This window comes from Semicossyphus pulcher, unplaced genomic scaffold (assembly GCF_022749685.1).
Source record: "Semicossyphus pulcher isolate SPU_LCO1_2020_fin unplaced genomic scaffold, fSemPul1.0.p SCAF_12, whole genome shotgun sequence".
Lineage (NCBI taxonomy): Eukaryota > Metazoa > Chordata > Actinopteri > Labriformes > Labridae > Semicossyphus > Semicossyphus pulcher.
The window spans coordinates 821,094-842,323 of NW_027211626.1; the positions used below are offsets into that span (position 1 = coordinate 821,094).

General features: G+C 41.0%; 2 protein-coding genes across 2 annotated transcripts in view; both read right to left on the minus strand.

The window, feature by feature from the left end:
• Positions 1–8,114, minus strand: part of disc1 (DISC1 scaffold protein) — a 57,401-nt gene extending 49,287 nt beyond the window's left edge. The window contains exons 1-2 of the mRNA XM_069659307.1: positions 7,597–8,114; positions 756–1,606 (exon numbers count right to left, since the gene is read on the minus strand). Of these exons, the coding sequence (XP_069515408.1) occupies positions 756–1,606; positions 7,597–7,666 (921 nt within the window). The 5' untranslated portion in view covers positions 7,667–8,114. The remainder of the gene's footprint in view (positions 1–755; positions 1,607–7,596) is intronic.
• A 3,414-nt stretch (positions 8,115–11,528) lies between these two features.
• On the minus strand, positions 11,529–19,127 carry tsnax (translin-associated factor X). The gene is made up of 6 exons (XM_069658981.1): positions 18,842–19,127; positions 18,126–18,215; positions 17,909–18,023; positions 16,744–16,874; positions 13,223–13,332; positions 11,529–12,168 (listed from the first exon to the last, which is right to left on the minus strand). The coding sequence occupies exons 1-6, from the start codon at positions 18,855–18,857 to the stop codon at positions 11,797–11,799; spliced, it is 834 nt and encodes a 277-aa protein (XP_069515082.1). The 5' UTR covers positions 18,858–19,127; the 3' UTR covers positions 11,529–11,796.
• Positions 19,128–21,230: the final 2,103 nt, after the last annotated feature.

The following is a 21,230-nucleotide window of genomic DNA, read 5'->3' on the forward strand; positions in this document are numbered from 1 at the left end:
CTAAAGCTTCATGTATGAATCTGTGAGATGCTCAGTTAACTCTGCGTTTAGCCTCAGAAAAACTATCTTTGTTTACCCACTTTGATCTTCTTTGAGCCAACAGTAAGACCAGAACATTGATACCACTTTCATGTCTCTATGGTAAATATAAAGCTATAGCTAGTAGCTGGTTAGCCTAGCTTAGCATACAGCCAAGAAACAGGGGGAAACTTTTTGGTCGGGCACATTTAACCCCCAGTTTTTGTGCCGATTAAACCAAAAACATAATAAAATTTTGATTTTGGTGAAAAAATATTTGGTGGCTAAAAGTTGAGTTTCCACCAAAAGTACCTGAAACTTTTAGTCCCAGGAGTTTTTTTTAAGGGACTCTGTTTTCACAGACAGTGGACGTGTACTTCCCCTAGAGTGAGGCCTTTATGAGGAGGTTGAAAAAAAGTCCTCTAGACTTAGACTATTCAGACACCGGTGCCTTCAGTGGAAACACACCGAGTGCCTCTAAAAGTCCCTAGTTCTTGGGGAAAGTCCTTTTTTTGTAACCTGGTCAGAGCAAGTCAAGCTGGTTGCCCCTGTGTCTTTGTGCTAAGCTAAGCTAACTGGCTGTTGCATGTGCTTCATATTCAGCACAGAGATGTGACAGTGGCATCTATCTGTCTGGAAAAAAGGTAAACACGTGTATTTCCAAAAATGTGTCTTTAGAGAAAATCTAAAAGTTTTATTGAAGTTTTTGTGACACATCAGAATCCGTCCTCGCTCACCTTAGTATGTGTTCTGTTGTTCTGCAGGCAGTCCTGCAGCACGCCCTCGTATTTCTTCACCAGGTTGTCCACGCCTTGGTCGCAGGCGGGCGTGGCGCTCTCGTACCCGGAGGTGACGGAGGAGGCGGAGGCGGTGTCTGAGTCCACAGACAGCGAGGACGTGATCTCTAAGTCCACAGACTGGGAGTCACAGTCAGGCAGGTCAGACGTCGCCTCCCTGTTATCCCACAGACACTCCCGCCAAAAGCTCCCGCCTGATGACTGCTCCTCTCGCTCTGATTGGACGGGAGTGGACAGCTTTGAGATGCTGTGATCAGTGGATAAGGATGCTGGTTTATTTTGAGGTGCTTTAGTGGAATTATTTAGTGGTTCTGGTCCCCGGGATGGAGAGGAAGTAAAGTTTAGAGACTGTTGGATGAAGCTGAAGCTGGAGTTAAAGGAGTCCTGTGTCGAGGACTGCAGGGCTGCAGTACCTGGACTCAACCTGAGTTCATTCTGAGGCAGAGAGGATGGACTCTGATGGCTGGTGGTAACATTAATGTCCCTGCAGTCCTCAGGAGGAAGAGGACGGGTAACAGAGCAGAGAAAACTGTTACTCCTCCAGGCGCTACATGTGAGTTCATCAGGCTTTTCCTGCCTCATTAAGGACACTCTGACAGCAGGTGTTCCCTCAGTGATGTCAGCGGGTTGTCCAGATTTTCTAATGCAAGTGGTGTTTCCTTCCTCCTCTTCCTCCTCCTCCTGCCCGTAAGTAGTGCTCTGCAGTCTGCACGGCTCTCCTCTCATGTACCCCGGTCGTCGGTGGAACCTCTTACGGTTGGAGCTGCCAGCTGTCCCTGATGCTCTGCCACCTGTCGATGCAGAGATTAACCATTAAGCTGGGAGATAAAGAGTGAGCTCATAGAAATAGCAGGATTAACTGTGTAATCATGACAGGAAAGTGTGACGCTAAATGGGCCAATTACACAAGAATGTGGGACAACTTATTGCAAAAACTCTGAATGTGATTTAACCAAACCAAAATGACTCATACCTCCTCCGTCCTTAAAGCTAACGCTGCTAACTGAATGAGAAACAACTTTGGCAGCTGGGTGACTTTTCCCAGAGTTTCTGCTGCAGCTGTTGGAAATACCAAAACCAAGCCGTCATTTTGAGTTAAGACAGGCCTCTCATTGGAGGAGGGGACGACATGAATTATACTTCCTGGAGTTACATTTGAATTTGTTTATCTTTAAAAGACCTCAATGATGCTCTACTCCAAATGTGATACATGTGCAGCCCTGATGCTAGCAGGGATGTGACGATTCAAGGTAGAAAGATTCTTTTGGAGAGCAAAATTAGCTCAGAAAAAGGGGCTCTATGTCATGATAAATACAGCTGGCACAAAAAAAGACAAAAAGTGCATCAAATAAACACAAAATCAATCAGCATGATTGATTTTTGCCACTAAGGTCAACAGATTGAACACAGGATCGTCATTTTACCCTGTGATTCTAATATGGCTAACATGTTAGCAAACAGCTGCCTACACATGCAGCAGATATAGGGCACTATTAATAATCATTTGAGGTCATGTTTGTGTCAATCTGATGAATGTAGATCTATCATTCAGTCGACATTTAGCCCCAGTTTGACCTTTACTAACTGTTGAAGGAAAAATACGGCTCAAATACGACTTAAGGCTCTACCTGCAGCTAGCTGGAGCTAACTGACTGTTGTTTGGTCCTGAGCTCGTAGGCTTCAGAACAAGCAACAAAGAAGTGTACCAAATGATGAAGCTAACACAGAGGCCAACATTGCTATTACATCTACTAGGCTGTCACATGATGCACACTAGAAATGCATTTTAGTGTACGATGATTACAAACAACAACAGTGCAGAGCTAGCGTAAAGTGTCGTGTTAGCCATGGCTAGCAAAATGTCAGTAATCATGGTTTTGCCACAAATCATATGAGTAATTTTTTCGTAGTGGAATCAAACCAAAGTCTCTGTATCAGAAGAGGTATCAGGAAGTAAAGGAAGTAAGTAGATGGTATTGGATGATCTCTTTTAGCAATCATCAACAGTGAGGCGATAGCAGACAACGTCATGTTAGCCAGAGCTAGCAAAACAACGGCAAAGTGGCACTTTAACCTGTAAAATCACATGATTCAAACGACTGTGTGCACAGTATCCTTTAATTGTAGGGAGAAGCAATAGTGTCAGACAGGGTCAGTACTGGCCTGAAGCTACTCAATAATGTGTTCTGTGTTTGCACTACAATGCGATCAGTATCTGGTATCTGTCTCTCGTGTTAATTAGTGCCCCTTTAAATACAAGACTGACAGATATTTGAAGGGGAAGAACTACTGCAAACAGACATGGCCGACCCGAGCAATAAAAAGAGACAGAACATCAGTGTGAACAATATTTGGTCTGAAAGTGGAGCAGGACGATAAAGGCCGGTCTGTGTTCAGACACCTGCTGCAGCTGCACATGATTAAAACATATAATGTGTAGGACTGAGAGCGCGAGACACGCCGAATGTCAGGAATCAACAGCGTCTTTGTGTACAGCTGCACGGCTCTCTCTTTCACTGCTGGATCTCAATTTTCTCTTCCCACACACACACACACACAAAACGCACACACACAAGGACACACACACGGACACACAGACTTTTGTGCTGAGGACAGTGAGGGCATTCATGCTACTGTCATAGTAAAACCCTGTTACAGTTTTTAAAGAAGCTTAAAAACACTTGAACAATGAAACACATCTGTAAGCAGTAAAGACATAGTTTGATTAATACAAACTCTCTTCAGGTTTTCTTCTACAAGTGGAGCACATTTAAAGTAATTCTGTGTCTGTATGACAAGACAGGAATGCAGGACACGAAACAAACCATGACCACTGCAAAGCAACCACAGCTCCCTGCTCAACCCCCCATGACCTCCAGTGATGTCACTCCTTAACTATCCCATGTGACTGCACAGGAAGAGACACTCAAAAAAAACACCACTTAAGGGATCGAGCAGAAACAACCAGGGCTGAGAAATGTAGCCAAAGAGGAAGACAAAAAGCTGCAGTTCCTCTGGTGTCCACTTGAGGCTGTCTCCAGCAGTGAGTCAGTCCCCATAGAGCCCCATGTTAAACTTTACAGCAGAAATAAACATGTTTACAGCCTGGTACAAAAAACAGTTTGGGTCTCTATAGCTCATTTCTCTCTTCATGACAACTGTACGGGGAGAATCTTTATACAACTCACCTGTTTACATTAAAGTGATGCAGCATTAGGGGCGTGGCCTCTTTGAGTGACAGCTGGGAGCTGCTAGCTGTCTGTCGAGATTTGTTCATGTAAATATCAGACAAATTATCTGTCTTGCTGTGCGCTTTATTGGACGAACAGACCATCCAACAGGTCTGACGCAGTTTTTACACTCAGTCACATTAAACTGTTATTTTATTTATATGTTAGTGCTAATTAGCAGCTGTCTGTGTCCGTCACCATACACGGCTTGTTAACTCTTTAAGTGTTTGCTTCAGTGATTTACTTGTGGTGGTCCGTGCAGCGAGTCAGGACAGTTGTTGATGGCGGGCCGTAGTGATAAGAAGAGTTACCCTGCTGATGTCTTTGTTAGCTTCTTTAATCTGATAAATAAACACCTCTGGTCAGCTGCCGCCACAACTAGAATCTCATTCTGTGTAAAAAACGATGGTTAATGCTTAACACACTATTTAGCAGCTAATGAATTAGCCATGGTCACAGATTGTTTAGCTGAGATTTGCTAACCCCTCGCTCCTCTCCAGCTCCACCCTCTCGTCACTTCTGGCTCCAGAAAACCAACATGGCGGCCAAAATGCTGAACTCAAGGCTTCAAAAAGGCAGTCAACAAACCAATCAGTGACGTCAGGGTGGCTACGTCCATTATTTATACAGTGTATGGACTGGTCCCCACTCAAGGGAGTGTTCGGATGCTAGCCTGATGGGACACCAGGGTTTGTAGTGAGAGTAACATGGGGGGGTGCCATTGTACAAGCCGTCTGTCCACTGGGACCACCGCTCTAAAGCTCTGGTTACAAACAGCTCCATTAGCGTTTCTTTGCAGACGTGGCCACTGTTCCATAGCCAATGTAAGAAACCCAACACTCAGTGAAGGCATCAAACACAGCCGCACACCGTCCACCATCTGGTGTGGTCAAAATTCAACACAGAGCCCTCTTAAAAAGAGCTGAGGAGCTGAAGGAGACGCACTTGTTGATGGGCAGTGTTACCGTATCCTCGCCGTGCTACGATTACACAAAGACGGCTCAGCTCTGTAAAGGGGAAGGAAATGCCTCAGGGCCCATTGTGTGTCAGTGTGTGTCGGGGGCATCTATAGCTCAGTCGAAGCCCCTCGGAGGTATGTCATTCGCTGCTTCCTTGCTGCTAAAATAGTTTGCCAGGAATTCAGGAAGAAACAGCAAATATGCAAAAGGAGGCGGTTCAACGCCCAATGATCCCACTGCAGCAGCAGCAGCAGCAGCAGCAGCAGCTTCCTCTCCGGGACTTGTTGCTAGAATACTCTGAGAAAACGAAGCGTCCCAGCCAGACGAGCCAGGATTATTTACCTTTGCAGATTAAAGAGGCCCTCCTCAAAGCCTTTGCTTAAACACTGCATCCCATTGGCTGCTGCAAGAGCTTCAGCCAAAGAGGAGAGGAATGCAGAGGATCTCATAAAAACACAAACGTTTGAGGAACAAGCTCAGCACCCTCACACACACACACACACACACACACACACACACACACACACACACACACACACACACACACACACAGGCAGATCTGCTTGTCAGCAGCCTCCTGAGAAGCAGATGTGGCACTTGTGACGATCAGCAGCAGAAAGAGGGAAGTGAAAGTCGGCCATGAGTCTGAAAATGACCTAGAAGTGAATTTATCTGGAAAAAAAACATCATGGCTGACAGGAAACTTTAATTTATGACAGTCTGGAGTTTAATTTCTGCTCTGGTTTATAAGAACACGGCTCCTCACTTCCTGTCTGCTCACATGAGGATCATAAACTATGTGAACGTGGCTGCACTCAGTGGAGAGAGACCGACACTGTTAGATAAACACACTAATCAACCTAAAATAAAACTTGTTCTCAGTGCAGTTAAATGCAACACTGTCCATTATTCCCAGTGAGTCATTGTCCAATAAGATGTCCTAATCCTGTTTCAATGATTTAATGTGGATTAATTAGGATTTAAATTACATTTGAAAAGGAAACAATGAGTTAACGCACTCTGTAGATTATGACTGACAGTGATCTAAGTAGCTGCAACATGTTCACAGCTGGATTTAGCAGCTGTATGTAGTGTGACACAAAACTGTGCTGACCTGCTTGGTCAGAATATTTACTCTATTTATCCTTTAAAAAATAACAAAAAGAGCCTCATTTTTTTAAATGTTTTACACTGAACTTGTAAAGACTGAAAGTGGAAGAGATACACTTTATTTATGTCCCATTAGGGAAAAATGAAACCACTACAACAGCATGCAAAGAGAGAAAAGGAAAATGTTGAGGTGCGATGTTAGTTTGAATGAAGAGATGCAGATTATCTTTTATCCTGATGTTTATTTTGTCTTCTTGTTCCTTAAACTGATTTCGATTTGCAAGATTTTTATCGCTGTTTTTGTTGATATTCTCCACCGTGTTTCTTTGAATTGCGTCTGTGCAGCACTTTGAGCTGCATGTTTGTAGACACGTTGCTTTATAAATGAAGTTGATTTGAGAAACAGAAGTCACAAACAGGCGTCTGTGCAGAACATGGAGGTACATTTTGCAAGATGGAAAACATACGAGGGAGTGCCGTCATGTCTCCACTTAGCCGACTTATTCAGAGGAAAAAAATCTTTAATTAGGTCACTCATCATCGGCCATCACTCTTGCCAGGAGCCTGTGACCTCTGTGACCTTTCTGAAGATGTACACAGTTTGTTTGCTCTTGTACTTCACTCCTTGTGTTTATTGTGTTTTATGGACTTTCATAACGTTTCCCAGCTGTACTGTTTTGATGTTTAAATCTTGTCCTGTGTATCACTGTGAGCTGCATGATTGTATGAAATGTGCTTTATGAATAAAGTTTTCAGATTAAGCCTCCACATCTGACTCTGTCTGTCACATTAGTCTGATTTTAACCAGCAAAACTATCGTTGCCCTGAATGTTTTTGAGTCCAGGCTGTCAGCTCGTCATCGATACGAGTTTGACTGTGTGTTGTTGAAGCTGTGTTAGCCAGGTCTCCTTTGGGACAAGAGACAAAACTTTAAATAAAGATTAAATAGAATTAAAACGTGCATATTCTGGATTATTTCCTCTGTTTGTTGCACGCTGTCTCTGACTTCACACAGTACATTTATGCACACTCCCTTTGCAGCATCTTGCACATTCCTGTAGCTTTCACACACCAACTAGAGAACTTGCTTATATTTTATATAATATTTTATATATGTTACATAATATATATACATATATTAGTTTCTCGATAGAAACAGTACAGCCGTGAAGTAAATTCCTTATTTTCCGGTCTATCTGACATGTTTTCATGCACCAAAAACACAAACTGTGTAGACCTACTGATTCTGAAGGAAAGCATGTTTGACCTGTAGGACCTGCACTGTTTACAGGATGCACACAGTATTTTGTCCCTATATTTCTTCATTCTCTGGTTCTCATAATGTGATTTGATAGTCCAGTGATTTATGTCGGATTATTCTAAAGCAGTGTGAGGTTTCTAAAAAGGATTCAAACAGCCTGTTACTCTGATCATGTTTTTGTGACAAAAGCAGCTGATGGTTAAAAGAGTGGGTTATTTTACCTTCCATGACTTCTCGGTGTTGAAGCAGAGAGTTGCTGCGACATTCAAACCCCATCAGTCCGGCAAACATCTTCGTGTTTGTGTTCAGAAGTCGGAGTTAGTCAGATCCCGGTTCTGCTCGTTCTCACATCGCCCATGTTTGAGGAGCAGCGGAGGCAGGCTGCGGGGCTGAGCTCATTTCCGTTGTGGAAAAATGAACCCAGACTGTTATTTTTTGCTCCTGCCTTGACTTAGATGCGAAACCGGTTTTTAACACGCGCTCCTGTATTCATAACAAACATTTCCTGACACAACTTTGGGTGCTTTTAGTCAAGATTCTCACGTTTGCCCTCAGAGGAAAACAAGCGGCTCCAGCTGCGCGTGAACAAACCGTGTGCTGGAGGAAAGACGCTCCTCATGTCATGTCTCTGAAAGGAGGAAAACTTCCGATGGTTTGCTGTAAAGGCAGAAGTTAAGTTAAAGATATTTCAGTGTCTCCTGGATGAGTTGATCTGCACTCCGTTACTCTGCGTCGTGCGTCGTGTTGGGGCAGCGCGAGGAGCAGCGCGAGGAGCTCCTACGTGTTCAGGAATTTGACTCCAGACTGTTCAGACCGCCTCATGACCACAGAGAGGCAGACTGAGCTGCAGAGGACACTGAGCCGGGTTACACACTGTCAGGATGTACATGTCTGCTGTGCTCAGGAACATAACGATGAAGAGGACAAGAGGAATATTCTTTCAACTTTTTACTTTGTTAAAGTCACGTGAACTTTATCAAAGGTTCAAACTCAAGATGCAGTAATAAACATGTAATCGTATTTGTGTCTATGTACGTGTAAAGGTAACTAAAAGGGTTTTCACACATAATTTAAAGCAATGAATAAAAAAATATTTTATATTAACAGATGACCATTTGTTTGTCTGTATAAAAACCTCCAGTTTTTTCTACTTATACATACATTTATTTATTTATGTTTGTATTTATCATCATTGTCCCCCCCCCTTCTGACTTTTAATTACATTTTATTTGATTTTTATAACATTTTATTTATTTTCATTCTATTGTTTTTATTATATTATCTTATCTTTTTTCATTAACCTTAACCCCTTTGACTGATATTTTAATTAACTTTTATTATTTTATTTTATTAAAATATTTTAATATATTATATTTATTTATGTTTATTTTAATAAATATATATTTCACTTTTTTTTTAAATTTTATATTATTGAATTTTTAAATGTTCTTACATGTGACAGGAGCGGGGGGGGGGGGGGGGGGGGGCGATTTATGTCTTCATGTTTGCTGATTCAGTCTTTTATCTTTTTCTGAAAAAGCAACAAAAACAAAATTCCTGATTTTCTTTTATTGTTGTCGACTGACTTTATTTTATGTTCTGCAAAGAGCCAAAAGTGTTTTCACTTAAACGAGTCTATTTTATTTTATAAACAGAAAAAAAATCAAACACATATTTGGACACATATTTTCCACCATGTCACTTCATATTGGCTGACCCCCCCCCCACACACACACACACACTCACACACACATGCACACATCCTGTTGTAAATACAAAACAGCAGCTTTGTTGACACAGAGAGGGGATGAATGAGGAGAGACCCCATAGAGAGGAGTCTTTCATCCTCCTTCAGACACCCAAACGCTCCTTTCATTCAGCTCGGCCGACTCGACGCGGTGCAGCCTTTAGTTATTCAGACTTCAGTGAGAGAGCTGTGAGAGGATTAAATCCACAGGTGTACCTGCACAGTGACATCACCTGCACGCTTTAAAGATTAGAAGCTCTTCATGTCAGATGACTGCACATCTCAGGGCTACAGAGGGTTTCCTCAAAGCTTTATCATTTCCTCAGCTCTCAGAAAACGTAGCAACAAATATCTGTCAGCTTCTAGTTTATATTCTGTCTTCTGTGTTAACCTTCTGTTTATCCATTTTCATTATCTGACACTCAGGAGGGGCAATAAAATGACATTGTGCAACAATCAGACTGATGGGGAAGAAGATGATGGGGCAGATATCTGGATGCTGACCTGCTTGTGATTTGCAGATAACGTGCAGCCGACCTGTGTTTGTGTGTACGAGCTGATCTGATGTTTTGGTTTGTTGTTTTTTTGGCCATAAAACATTTCTGAGAAATGTCAGGTTTGCAAAGATTTTAAAATGTGCTATGTGTGGTGTAACTTATAACTAACAATGCATTCATTTTATTTCAATGTTACTGTAAGTCACACTAAATACAATGCAGGCCATGTTAGTGTTATTAATCACACCTGTGCTAAAGTGCCTGTTTGTGTCAAATCAAGTGTGTTTTAAATGTTGGGGCCTGCACTGGGGGACTAATGCCGCCATGATTGTTCTGCTGTGTGTTTTTTTTACATGCATGTTTAATATAAAGTGCTCCCTGTTTTTCACCAGTAGATGTCAGCCTCCACTCAGAGAAGTGAATTAAGGTTCGGATCCGTTCTTAACTTTCCTTCAGTTACTCATAAAGTTTATTGTTTTATTCGCGTGTCGGTCTCTTCTACGTTATTCCTGTGATTATGTTCTTCCTGCAGAAGACGACATTTGATGCAAAAATTAATCAACCCCTTAAAAAGATGAACCAGTTAAATTGTGCAAAAAGACAGAAAAAAGAGATCTCTCTCTGCACATTTCCCCAAGGGTAAAAAGATCAGACGAACCAGTTTGCAATCTTCCCAAACGTTTTATACCTGCTGCTGTTACCTGCTGTCAGCTGATCAGGGAGGATCCCTGTCATTAGTGTCACTTTGTCCCAGGTGAAATTAATCTCCCCTCACCTCATGTGCTTTAACAAAAAACCTTCTTAAGAGCCATAATCAAAACATAAAGACAGTCAAAGTCAGTCTTCTTTTGAACATAAATAAACTGAAAACTAAAAACATTTTAAAGAGGAAGTTTCTCAAACGTCACAACTTTATGAGCGAGATGAATGTGCACCTTCCTCTCTGCATAAATAACATTTATTCAAGGAGGAATTACATATTGTTTAATGCAAAGAGTAGGTTGCATGACAGTTATTCATTATATTAAATCTAATTTCTACAAATTTTGGTCTTTAGAGAGTTTTCCCTCCTATCAAAGACAGAATTGAGGTTGTCTGTGTGTAGTACCGATATCAGCCACCAGGTGGCAGCCTTAAAAAGCATTCATCCGTTTCTCTCAGTCTGTATAGGAAAGAAATAATTCAGATTTTGTCTCTGAATTAATATAAAACTTTGAGGTAACAGTTTAAAAGTTTACATTTTATAAATGAAGAGAAATTTAATCCTAAAGCTCCACGTGATGATGTCACAGATCAGAGATTTAAACCTCCTTTAAAAAGGATAAAAGCAGGAACACCTACAGGGGGAGCGTTGTTATGATTTCAATGATCACACAAGTAAAACCTTCATTTAACTTTAATCTGACAGCAGAAACTTGTTTCCTGAATCACAGGAGCTTCTGTTACTGATTATACATCATCACTCTGTGTCATCCACGAACAATGCTGATCGTTCCTCTCTGCCTCAAACATCGAGGTGGACGGTTTTAAGTGACATAAGATGGTGAGGAAACAGCCGGAGGAAAGCAGCGGAGTGTTTCAAACCTTGAATTTAAGTTGTATGTGTTTGCAGTGCGGTGAGGATTGTTTAAAAATGGTCGAGCGAGGAGGCACGGGGTGGTGAGTGAGTGCCAGCAGGCCTGCCAGGGAATACAGAATAGGCACGTACAATGTACAAAGGTCACGTTTCTCCTCCACGCAGTCTGCAGTGAGTGCAGGCAGCCAGTGGTTCTACCTTAGATTATCTGTGTGTGATAGAGAGGGAGGGGGGGGCAGAGAGGGGAAAATAAAATAAACACACACACAGACGCAGACGCACACACACACACACACACACACACACACACACACACACACACACACACACACACACACACACACACACACACACACACACACAATCATAGCAGCTTAAAGACGGGGTGAGCGTGGCAGAACTTTTATTCATGCAGAACAACTGAAGCCATCAGATCTTTATCAAAGAACAAAATCCATTGTCTATTGTAACACTGCTTTTATTGTAATAAGGTAAAAAAAAAATAACCAGCATGTGAGCAAACATTAAAACACACACAGGTATGAAACCGGAGCAGACAATGACACCAAACAGAGCAGGAACCAAAGTGTAGAAGCAGGACTTAGACCTCCTCGGGGTCAATGAGCGTGCCCCGGCTGGAGAACACGTCGGCCAGCATGTGTTTGGGGATCTCGGAGCCGCGGACGCGCAGGGTGTAGCAGGCGTCCTCCACCTTCCCCAGGCTCTGACGCAGCGTGTGCAGCTTCTTGGACACCTCGTAGGGTCCCGTGTTCCCGATGAAGGAGAACCCGTCGTGGATCTGCCGCAGGAACTGGCTCAGCTGGAAGGGCGTGTCGATGTCGCCGTTGCCCACGCTGCTGATGCACATCCGCATCAGCTCTCCGGTCAGGTCGGCCACGCCCAGCAGGTAGTCTGAGGGCGTCACATGGAAGGTCAGGACTTGAGTGCCCGGCGGCAGAGCTTCAGCTGAACCCTGAGAGGAAAACATGAAGAGCAAAAGACAGACTGTGAACACTTCTTGGGATCATCTTCTGACGGATTGTTGATTGTCTTTGAGTCTAAGTCTTATCTAAGCAGGATTCACACACACACACACACACACACACACACACATACACACACACATACACACACACACACAGTACAAAATGTGGTTGGGATGTTGTGCAGCTGTGCGTATAGTCAGAGTCCTGAGCCACAAATAAGCAACATAAAATTGATGATGTTTTTACTACAAAACATTCAGGCTCCAGCTATTTTGTCCGCATCAGGCTCCCGTCCTCTTAAAAATAAGATAATAGATAATGGCACAATGACACATAATAATACCAGTGAATGTAATTCATTGTAACACCCGATGCCGACTGTGTGCAACAATACCACTGCTTTTAAAGGAAGGTATAAAAATGCATTACAGTGAGATTCCTCCAGTTTAGGAAATATGATTAAATACTTTCATGGGAAGATCGATTGTGACTGACTGACTGACTGACTGACTGACTGACTGACTGACTGACTGACTGACTGACTGACTGACTGACTGACTGACTGACTGACTGACTGACTGACTTTCAGAGCCGTACAGAGAGAGAGTTGCAACATCACAATGGCGGATCATGGAGCATATTGGACCTCCACTGACGCGACTCTCTGTCTGTACGGCTCTGGATACTTTGTTTGGGGAGTAGGCGGGGCTGCTCCTCTGCTGCTCATGGGCTGCTCTCACCTACGTCCTCAGTGCGCACCTGCTTTCAAACATGTTGTCATCAGCCTCATGATGACAGTCCTACATTGACCTGATGCGGTCAGCCACATGCTACGTTTTGACCTCGTTTTGTTGAGACAGACGCTGGCTTTGAAAGAGACTACAGCTTTGACTTCTGAACAAATTCAAAAAGCTATTTATATATTCATATTTATCATGCAGTCCTCAGAGAGGAGTTCTTCCCTCTAATGTCTGAAGTGGAACTGATTTCCTAAAGTGTCCAAAATAGGAGTGTTCTTGAAATGAACCTCACAGGATCTACCTTCTCTGCTCTCATGAACACCAGTCTGGCGTTGATCTCCTCCAGGCTGATGAGGCTGCGGTGACGGATGTAGTGCAGGAAAGAGACGGCCTCCACGTACTCCTGGATCCCTGATGGATGGAACGACAGTAAAAGGGATCACAACACCGGAGAGTTAACGGTGCATTTGTTCATTTTTGTTCCTAAAAAAAGTTAGACCATAAGAACTTTTTATATACAAGAAAGCAGCTTAAAATGCTTTAATATAAAGGAAATAAATGTGCATGAAAAAGGGCAGAACGAACATTAAAACAAGGACAGAGTGTCAGTAAAACCCAACAGGCGATAATAAAGAAAAGTATTGATCGAGCTGCCTGAAGTCTGAATCCTCGATTTTCCTGCGACTCCAATAAACCAACAGCAGATTATCGCAGTGTTCTTGAAGGCTAATGAAGGCGAGTTAGCATCGTAGCTTTGTCCTAGCCCATTTAGAAATTTGTACACAAATAGGAGGAGCTCAAAATAACCTCTAAATGAAACAGGAAGTCCGTGCAGAGCAGCTAATACCAGACTTCTAGTAAACATCTCAGGACATAAGAATAGTAACAGCGTGTATAAACACTCCATGGTATCTGCACAGTATAGATCACAGATGCAGATAATGATTCAAATAAAACCTGTTTCCTGTCACTGTCTTTGGAGTGAACAACAGCGGCCATGTTTTACAGCGGGCTGAGATGACCCCTCATTTGTTTTCTGGCCCTGAGTAAACAACAATCAAATAATCACAGGACGGAAGACTTTGTGTCTGAAGTTTACTTTCCGCGCGGCACTTGAACTTCAAAGGGGCTCGTATCTCTGCAGAGCGAACCACAGCGAGCTGCAGAGAGCGGGGGAGGAGACGACGTTCATCTCCACCAGCTGAGTGACTTTCACTGATATTATTTGTTGTTTTATACCAAACAAAATCAGCTTTTACATGGGACAGAGCCAGCAGACAGCTGTGTGGCAAACATGGGGACAATCAGACACAGATAGCTGCTAATCAGTGCGAACATATAAATAAAATAATCAGTGTGTGAGACGTGTTGGACGGTCTGTTCGTCCAATAAAGCGCACACACAGATTTTCTGTCTGATATTTACATCAACAAATCTCCAAAAGGCTCCAACAGCACAAACACGGCCCAGAGGTTACGTTCAGTGACTGAGTTAGCTGAGGGGACACCTAGCAGACAGCTAGCAGCTCCCAGCTGTCACTCAAAGAGGCCACGCCCCTAATGCTGCATCACTTTAAGCCTTAATATAATGTAAACAGGTGAGCTGTATAAAGATTCTCCCCGTACAGTTGTCATGAAGAGAGAAATGAGCTATAGAGACCCAAACTGTTTTTTGTACCAGGCTGTAAACATGTTTATTTCTGCTGTAAAGTTTAACATGGGGCTCTATGGGGACTGACTCACTGCTGGAGACAGCCTCAAGTGGACACCAGAGGAACTGCAGCTTTTAAACGTCATTGGCTTTATAGGTTAAAGATCATAGTTTTGGCTAACTAACTAATTTGTGGCCCCCTAGATACAAAAGAAACCACTGCACTGCTACATGTTTTAAAATCCTGCTCATCCTGATGAAACACTTTGTTTTATGGGCGCCTTAAAGATGCCAGAGGAATAAAATGATTGCACCTGTAAAGAGACTGCTTCGTCAATATTCAACCAATTCAATTGTCAAGTGTCAAACATTTAACCGCTCTTTTCTTTTAAATAAAAAACAGACATTTTTCAGACTATCTTAAATATATTATTCTGAAAATCTATAAACCCTGAACAGATTCTAGCAGTGACATATTTCATGCCAGGCCCGAGCCTTTATTTTCACAACCTTTATCTACTAAAACCACAACAATCATCTGAACCTTTCCGGAGGCTCCACAGCTGTGACACTTTACAGAGAATACAACAGTATTTGAGGCGGACAGGATATGACATGAAAAGGTTACACAGGCTTTGAGGCAGGCAGGCGGAGTTCAGTTCCTGAGTTTACTGCCAGGAGCAGCTCGTGTTCACTCTGAAGCAGCAGCTACCTCAGGTCACTGAGACCCAGAGAAAATACTGTACATCCAAACAATGACTCAAGGAAAACCTGCTGGAAATTAGAGCGGCTTCACTGGCACAGCAGATGGAAAAGTTAAGGGCGGAGTGTGTGTTAGCCTGAGTGGATGAGAGGTTTCAAAAGTCATAAAATTAAACAAATATGGATGAATAGCTGCAGATTATTTATAGATAATTGGCTTAATGTTTGACCACACAGCGGTGGGTTGCAGGTGAACCCTGGGAAAAGCTGTGTTAGCACTGTCTCATAGCAGCTAGCGGGGTCAAACTAAAGGGCTTTTCAAAGAGCCGCGCTGCTCTGTTATCAGCGGCAATTACGCTCAGATTTAGCCCACAGTATCTCTAATGGAGCTTTTATAAAAAGAGCAGAGCCATTACACATGCCTGGAGACTCCACGTCCAGCCGGGTTTATCTGCAGAGCCTGTGCAGCGGGCCCAGACTCAATCTAATAAAGACGATAAAAATGGAAAAAAAATGAAGCATCTAATTGTTGGGAACTGCCACTGGTCACGTCGCGGAGGATGCAGCGGTGATTCCTGAGTGACCACAATCTAAAAATGACTTCCCCAGCTGCTAGATAACGGCTCAGCCTCGCTCCCAGTAATGTTTTCCTCCAAACTCTGCAGACATTTAGACTACGCGAACAAACACTGATAGAGATGCTGGAGGGAAAACAAGATTATCAGAGGGTGTGTCAATCAGATCCCGGCCGGCATCAAGGTCACGCTCTCACACCAACAGGGACTTTACAAAACATCCAAAGCACCAATAACAACATTAGATACATAAACACAAACAACAATGTTTTATATTTATAAAAACTATAGTATCATATAGAGACATTAATTATTATGTCTATCAACATATCCACAAATAAATATAAATATATCATAATATGTACATATACTTACAGATAGATAGATGATTATTTTCATAATAAATAGCATATATAAAATGATAATGGTAAAGCAATTAATGCTCATTAAAATATCCCTCAGTCCAGAGTGACGTCTTCAAATTGCTTTTTGTCAAACCGACAGTTTAAACCAAAAGATTTTTTATTTAAAGAACAACAAAAAGCAGAAAATTCTCACGTTTAAGGAGCTGGAACATCAAATGTTTTGCATTTTTGCTTGCAAAATAAAAGTGTTCGTTGATTATCATAATACTTGTCGTTAATTGTTGCAGCTCTAACCACCTTTCTATCTGTCCATCTTTAATCTGTGTTTAAGTTAAAAATGTCATATTTTTAATAAAACACTTCCTGCTGTGTTTGATGAATGAGCCAAAACAAGAACAAATTACCCTCTTGTAGTTTTTATGGAGATCACATGGTGACTTTGCACAACTTACTCTCAGATATTTTACATGTTCTCTGATGCAAAACGCGACATACTGCAATAATAAACAAAAAGGTCTGCAGAAACTCACCTGGAGTGAAAGCTCTGTGAAACTGATGGATGTCCTCTCCTCGGAGCTCTTCAGCAATTTGGCCAATTTTCTGCCGAACTCCATCGAGTTTCACCTCTGCTTCATTCAGAATCTCCTCTGGATCTGGAACGCTTGAAATCCACAGAATCATGTTAGAAATGCAAGTTTCACAAAATCCTCCTTCATACAAACGTTACAGTTCTTATGTACACTATTTACTTGGTCATGCTGCCTCCTTGAAGCGCTGGCTTACAGCTTCCGCTCAGCATCTGCTCTAGTGATGGTGTGCAGTAAGTTATAAACTCTAAAAAGACTGTTGCCATTATTGTTAAAACCAAAGAGAATCAGAAGGTCTTCATTCATTCTTTCAGGCAGCTTTACTTTTGGTAAACAAGGTGAGACATTTAGGTCAAAACATGACGATGTGCAGTGCCAGTGTCAAACTGTATGCACAAGTCGATATGAACGCAAGCAAATTTCAGTACAGATGTACAGATGATGAAAATCATGTTTAAGCAACAACATGTTGAAGTGAAAAGTGATAAATGTTCCAACTTTAAATGCTGTTTGTTGAGGAATTTTATGTACAAATGTACCCGTCGACTTTTGATTAAAATAATGTAATCATGATGTCACAATCTGAGCCTGCAAAAAGTGACACACGGTTTCTTGAAACATTGAAACAAATGTCGTTAAATGTGTTTTAATCACTGTGGACTTGTGATCTGCAAAGATTGTATCTGTGTTTTTGTCCTTGTGACATTTGTCCTTGCTGATATGGACTAATGTTTAACATACAACATATTTACATCATGATCTATTTGGAGTTGATGTTCTTCACAGTATTTATCATTCATAATATTTTAATCTAAATCCAAAACTTCCTCTCTTTACTATTCTGCCACGTCCAAAACAATATCTACATGCCGATGGTGACTGACCAAAACATGACAGGTCTATTACTGCTTGTTTTTTTCTATGCTGAGGATTATATCATATCAATATATATTTAACCAGAACTATGGTAATTCATTAGGCCCTTTCAAACTGAAACAATTAAAATAAATCAATTATATTAAAAAGATATTGCAATAGTATGTAACTCATCAAATTAGGTAGCTTAATAAGTGGAATATCACTATTTTCCTCTCCAAACCAAACATACCTGGTCACTCTGTGAAGAAGAAAAATGGTCCTCTTGCTCTCGATGGTGACGTCTCGACTGATCTTAACAAGGCGCTCGTATTTGTCGTGTTTGGTGTCAAGTTCCTGTTGGAAAACTTAAAAGACAGACAAGAAATAGTAAGAGGATGAGTACAGATGTCTGGACACACCAATAAGATACATAAACCATGCGGGTGCACTGCTGAGGATGCAGTTACCTTTAAAAGCTGCAATGACAGGTGAGGAGGGGTTGTTGCTTGCATCACGATCCTGCACGGTGTCAGTATTTTTCCGGGGACCTCCTTCACCTGTGATGAGGCAGAAAAAAGTCAGGTGTTGCAGGGTGTGTTTTGTCATAAATCCTGTAGTTGCGGTCATTTTTTTCAATAAATAAAACTGGCTTCAATAAGTAATAGGCACTTCACCGACTTTGCACGTGAAGATCAGTTTAGTTATTTGGCATTTGAGGGTCTTAAATACAGAAACTTAATATAAGTACAAAATCCCTTGACAGCTTCTTAAAGGTTAGAACTAGAGCTTTTTTGAATTAAAATATATTTGAAATTATTTTTATGATGCAATGGTTCCAGTTGTATGAGCACATACTTAAAATAAAAACAATGAGCAAACATTTACTTAAAAATAATACTGTGAGCTATATTTTGTAAGAAACCTGCTGTCACTGACCCATTCTACATACGTTACCAACTTTTACACTTTAACTACAGGCTGACGTTTACATGTCTTCATTAGGATTACAGCAGACTTTCAGTTGACACATAAATAAACGAGTTTGGTCCGAACAGTCATCATATTGCGTGTGTAAGTTTAAATATATTTAATGTTGAGGGCTAACTAGCGAGCATAGCCGAGTAAGCTTTTCAATTCAACTAAACGTTGTTATTCTTAGTTTAGCCTCGAAAGCTTGACTTACCTTCTCGCTTACTCATGCCGCCAGTGGTGTTATTTATTCTTCTTTTAAATTAAACAAATGTAATCTCGTTTAGGGTTATATTTTTTGGACAATTTTTAAACTGTTACAGCCACTAAAGTCCGTGCTGCCGACCAAATATAATGAGGTAGCTAGAGTACTTTACATCCGTCAGGGATTATCAAGGTCCGAACAAAATAGTTCCGTTTGAACATAAAAGTAAACTTGTCTGACTTAATATTAACAGATTGGATGCAGTCTTAATTAAATAGTCTACAATGTGAATGGAATCGTGTTTACTTGTTTTTAATAACAGGCATTCATGTCATGGTCCTCATTCACCGGGGGCTTTAGCGCAGTTTACACGCGTAGCCGGAAATGAAGAGAAGTGCATCATGGGAGATGTAGTAACATAGCTAAATGTAGCATTTCAGCATTTCTCAAGTTACTGAAGTCATATTTAGGGTCCTAACTGATTTTTTTGGATTAAAAAAAATGTCATTGTAGCAATATTGCAAATATCTAGAGTTTTAAAGTCAAAACAAATCACTCATACATGCTTAAATGATGCAACTTGTACCAGATTGTAGTCCCAGTTGTACAAAAATATCCACATGAATGAGTTGGCAGGAAGTCGTTCTCTCAATAATTATAAAACTACTTAAACCTTTCTCCAAACAGAATTTTTGCTTAATTGAGACCAAACTTGCAACACATCCTCTTCAGATGTCCTGCCCAAACCAACCAGATGGACTTTTGGTTTATCAAAAATTGAGGCTACAGTGCAGCAAAATGTTTTACCGTGATCAGCTACTACTCTGACATATTAAATCTAATCTTTACTTGAAAAAAAGACTTTTATAAAAGATGTCATAAGGGATGTAGTTTTTTGAATTTCAGGATTAAATTTAGAAAACAGAATTTTGTTAGAATTTTGTATTTTTCCTCTGAGGAACTATTGCGGTTGATGGAAAACTAGCTTTTCAAACATCTCCTTTAACTTATGGAGCTATCAAACTTTGTCAAAATGAACCACAGACATGTCTCATTTATCTAGATTAAGTACACAAATTATCTGAAGTTTTTCTTCTTTTACATGAACACACCCCTTTATCACAGCCCTGTTAAATGCCTAATTCTTTGTGTGAATCAAACTCTTTGTCTCGCTTTTTTTTTGAGAAGCCCAACATTATCACAATATGTTGTTGAAATACTCAGTCATTGCGCTGCCTGAATTTGAGTCATATGACAGGTTCAGTTATAAAATTGGGCTGCTCCAAACGCCAGCCCTCCATCACTGCTGTGCAAAAGCTGCAATATCTGTTTTTCATTTATTTTTAATCAAACAAGTATTAAATTATTTAAACTTTAGCGTGACCACAATTTTTATATATATATATTTTTAAATCTCTCTTCCTCTGATGTGATGTCGTCTTTTCATTTATTTATTTATTTATTTATTTATTTATTTATTATAACCTTTTATGGTCTTTCATTGCTTTTATTTTTCTCTTAATTTGCATTGCTTATTGCTCGAAATGCCTCTGTTCCTGTTTTGTCAGTTTTTCGTCTTTTGAATACCCTCGGTTTGGCCTCATTGTTGAAAGTTCCTTAACTCTGTTTTGAGTTCCTGCCTTTGCTTTGTCTGCCAAAGCACTTTGTAAACATTCTGTTTTTAAAGGTGCTATATAAATAAAGTTATTATTATTATTATTTATTGTTTTTTTCAAGATGTAGAACTGGAGTAAAATAAATCATGTTTTTGTACTTGTGGTTGTTTTTTTTCTTATAGTGTATTCAGTGTCATTCCCGGTCGATTGTTGCAGCCCTTGCAGCCAGAAACACTTTCTGTTTCCACTCAAAACTCAGATTGAGGAACCAGTCATCTCCAGACTGCACCCATGGCTGGCCAGTGTCATTTGCTGCTATTAAAGTATGTTTCATCCAACCTTTCTTGATCAGATTACTCGCTTCTCCCCACTAACCCCTCCTCCAGGGACTCCTGCAGACTGTGTACGTGCCACACGACTGGTGCCAACTTGAGCTCGCTCTTTGCCTCTGAAAAGCACACTCCCCGTCACTCAAACACCCGGTTCACTTAGAGGCGTGATGACTGTCAGAACGCATCAGTATAATGACATATTCATTTGAACATAAGTTCACAAAATTTCCAGTCAAATCGTATAACATTATTTATTCTGATGATGGATTTAAGTCCCCTGCAGCCGAAGTGAAGAGCTCCATAAACTAACTTACTTCCTAACTAATAATAACAATAGGAACCTCTTTATTCAAAATATTCTTTGTTGTGTGGAAGGAATTTCACACATGCAAGCAAGGAATGAGGGCAAACACACTGACGTTGACGTTGAATTATGATGCCTTCAGGTGC

Bases quoted from the DNA above. Each gene is read 5' to 3' on its own strand.
- tsnax (XM_069658981.1), bottom strand. The intron at 16,875-17,908 runs GTATGTTTGGTT...GTGGATTTCAAG, and splicing joins CTTCTTCACAGAGTGACCAG to CGTTCCAGATCCAGAGGAGA. The intron at 13,333-16,743 runs GTGAGTTTCTGC...TCCATCCATCAG, and splicing joins TCACAGAGCTTTCACTCCAG to GGATCCAGGAGTACGTGGAG.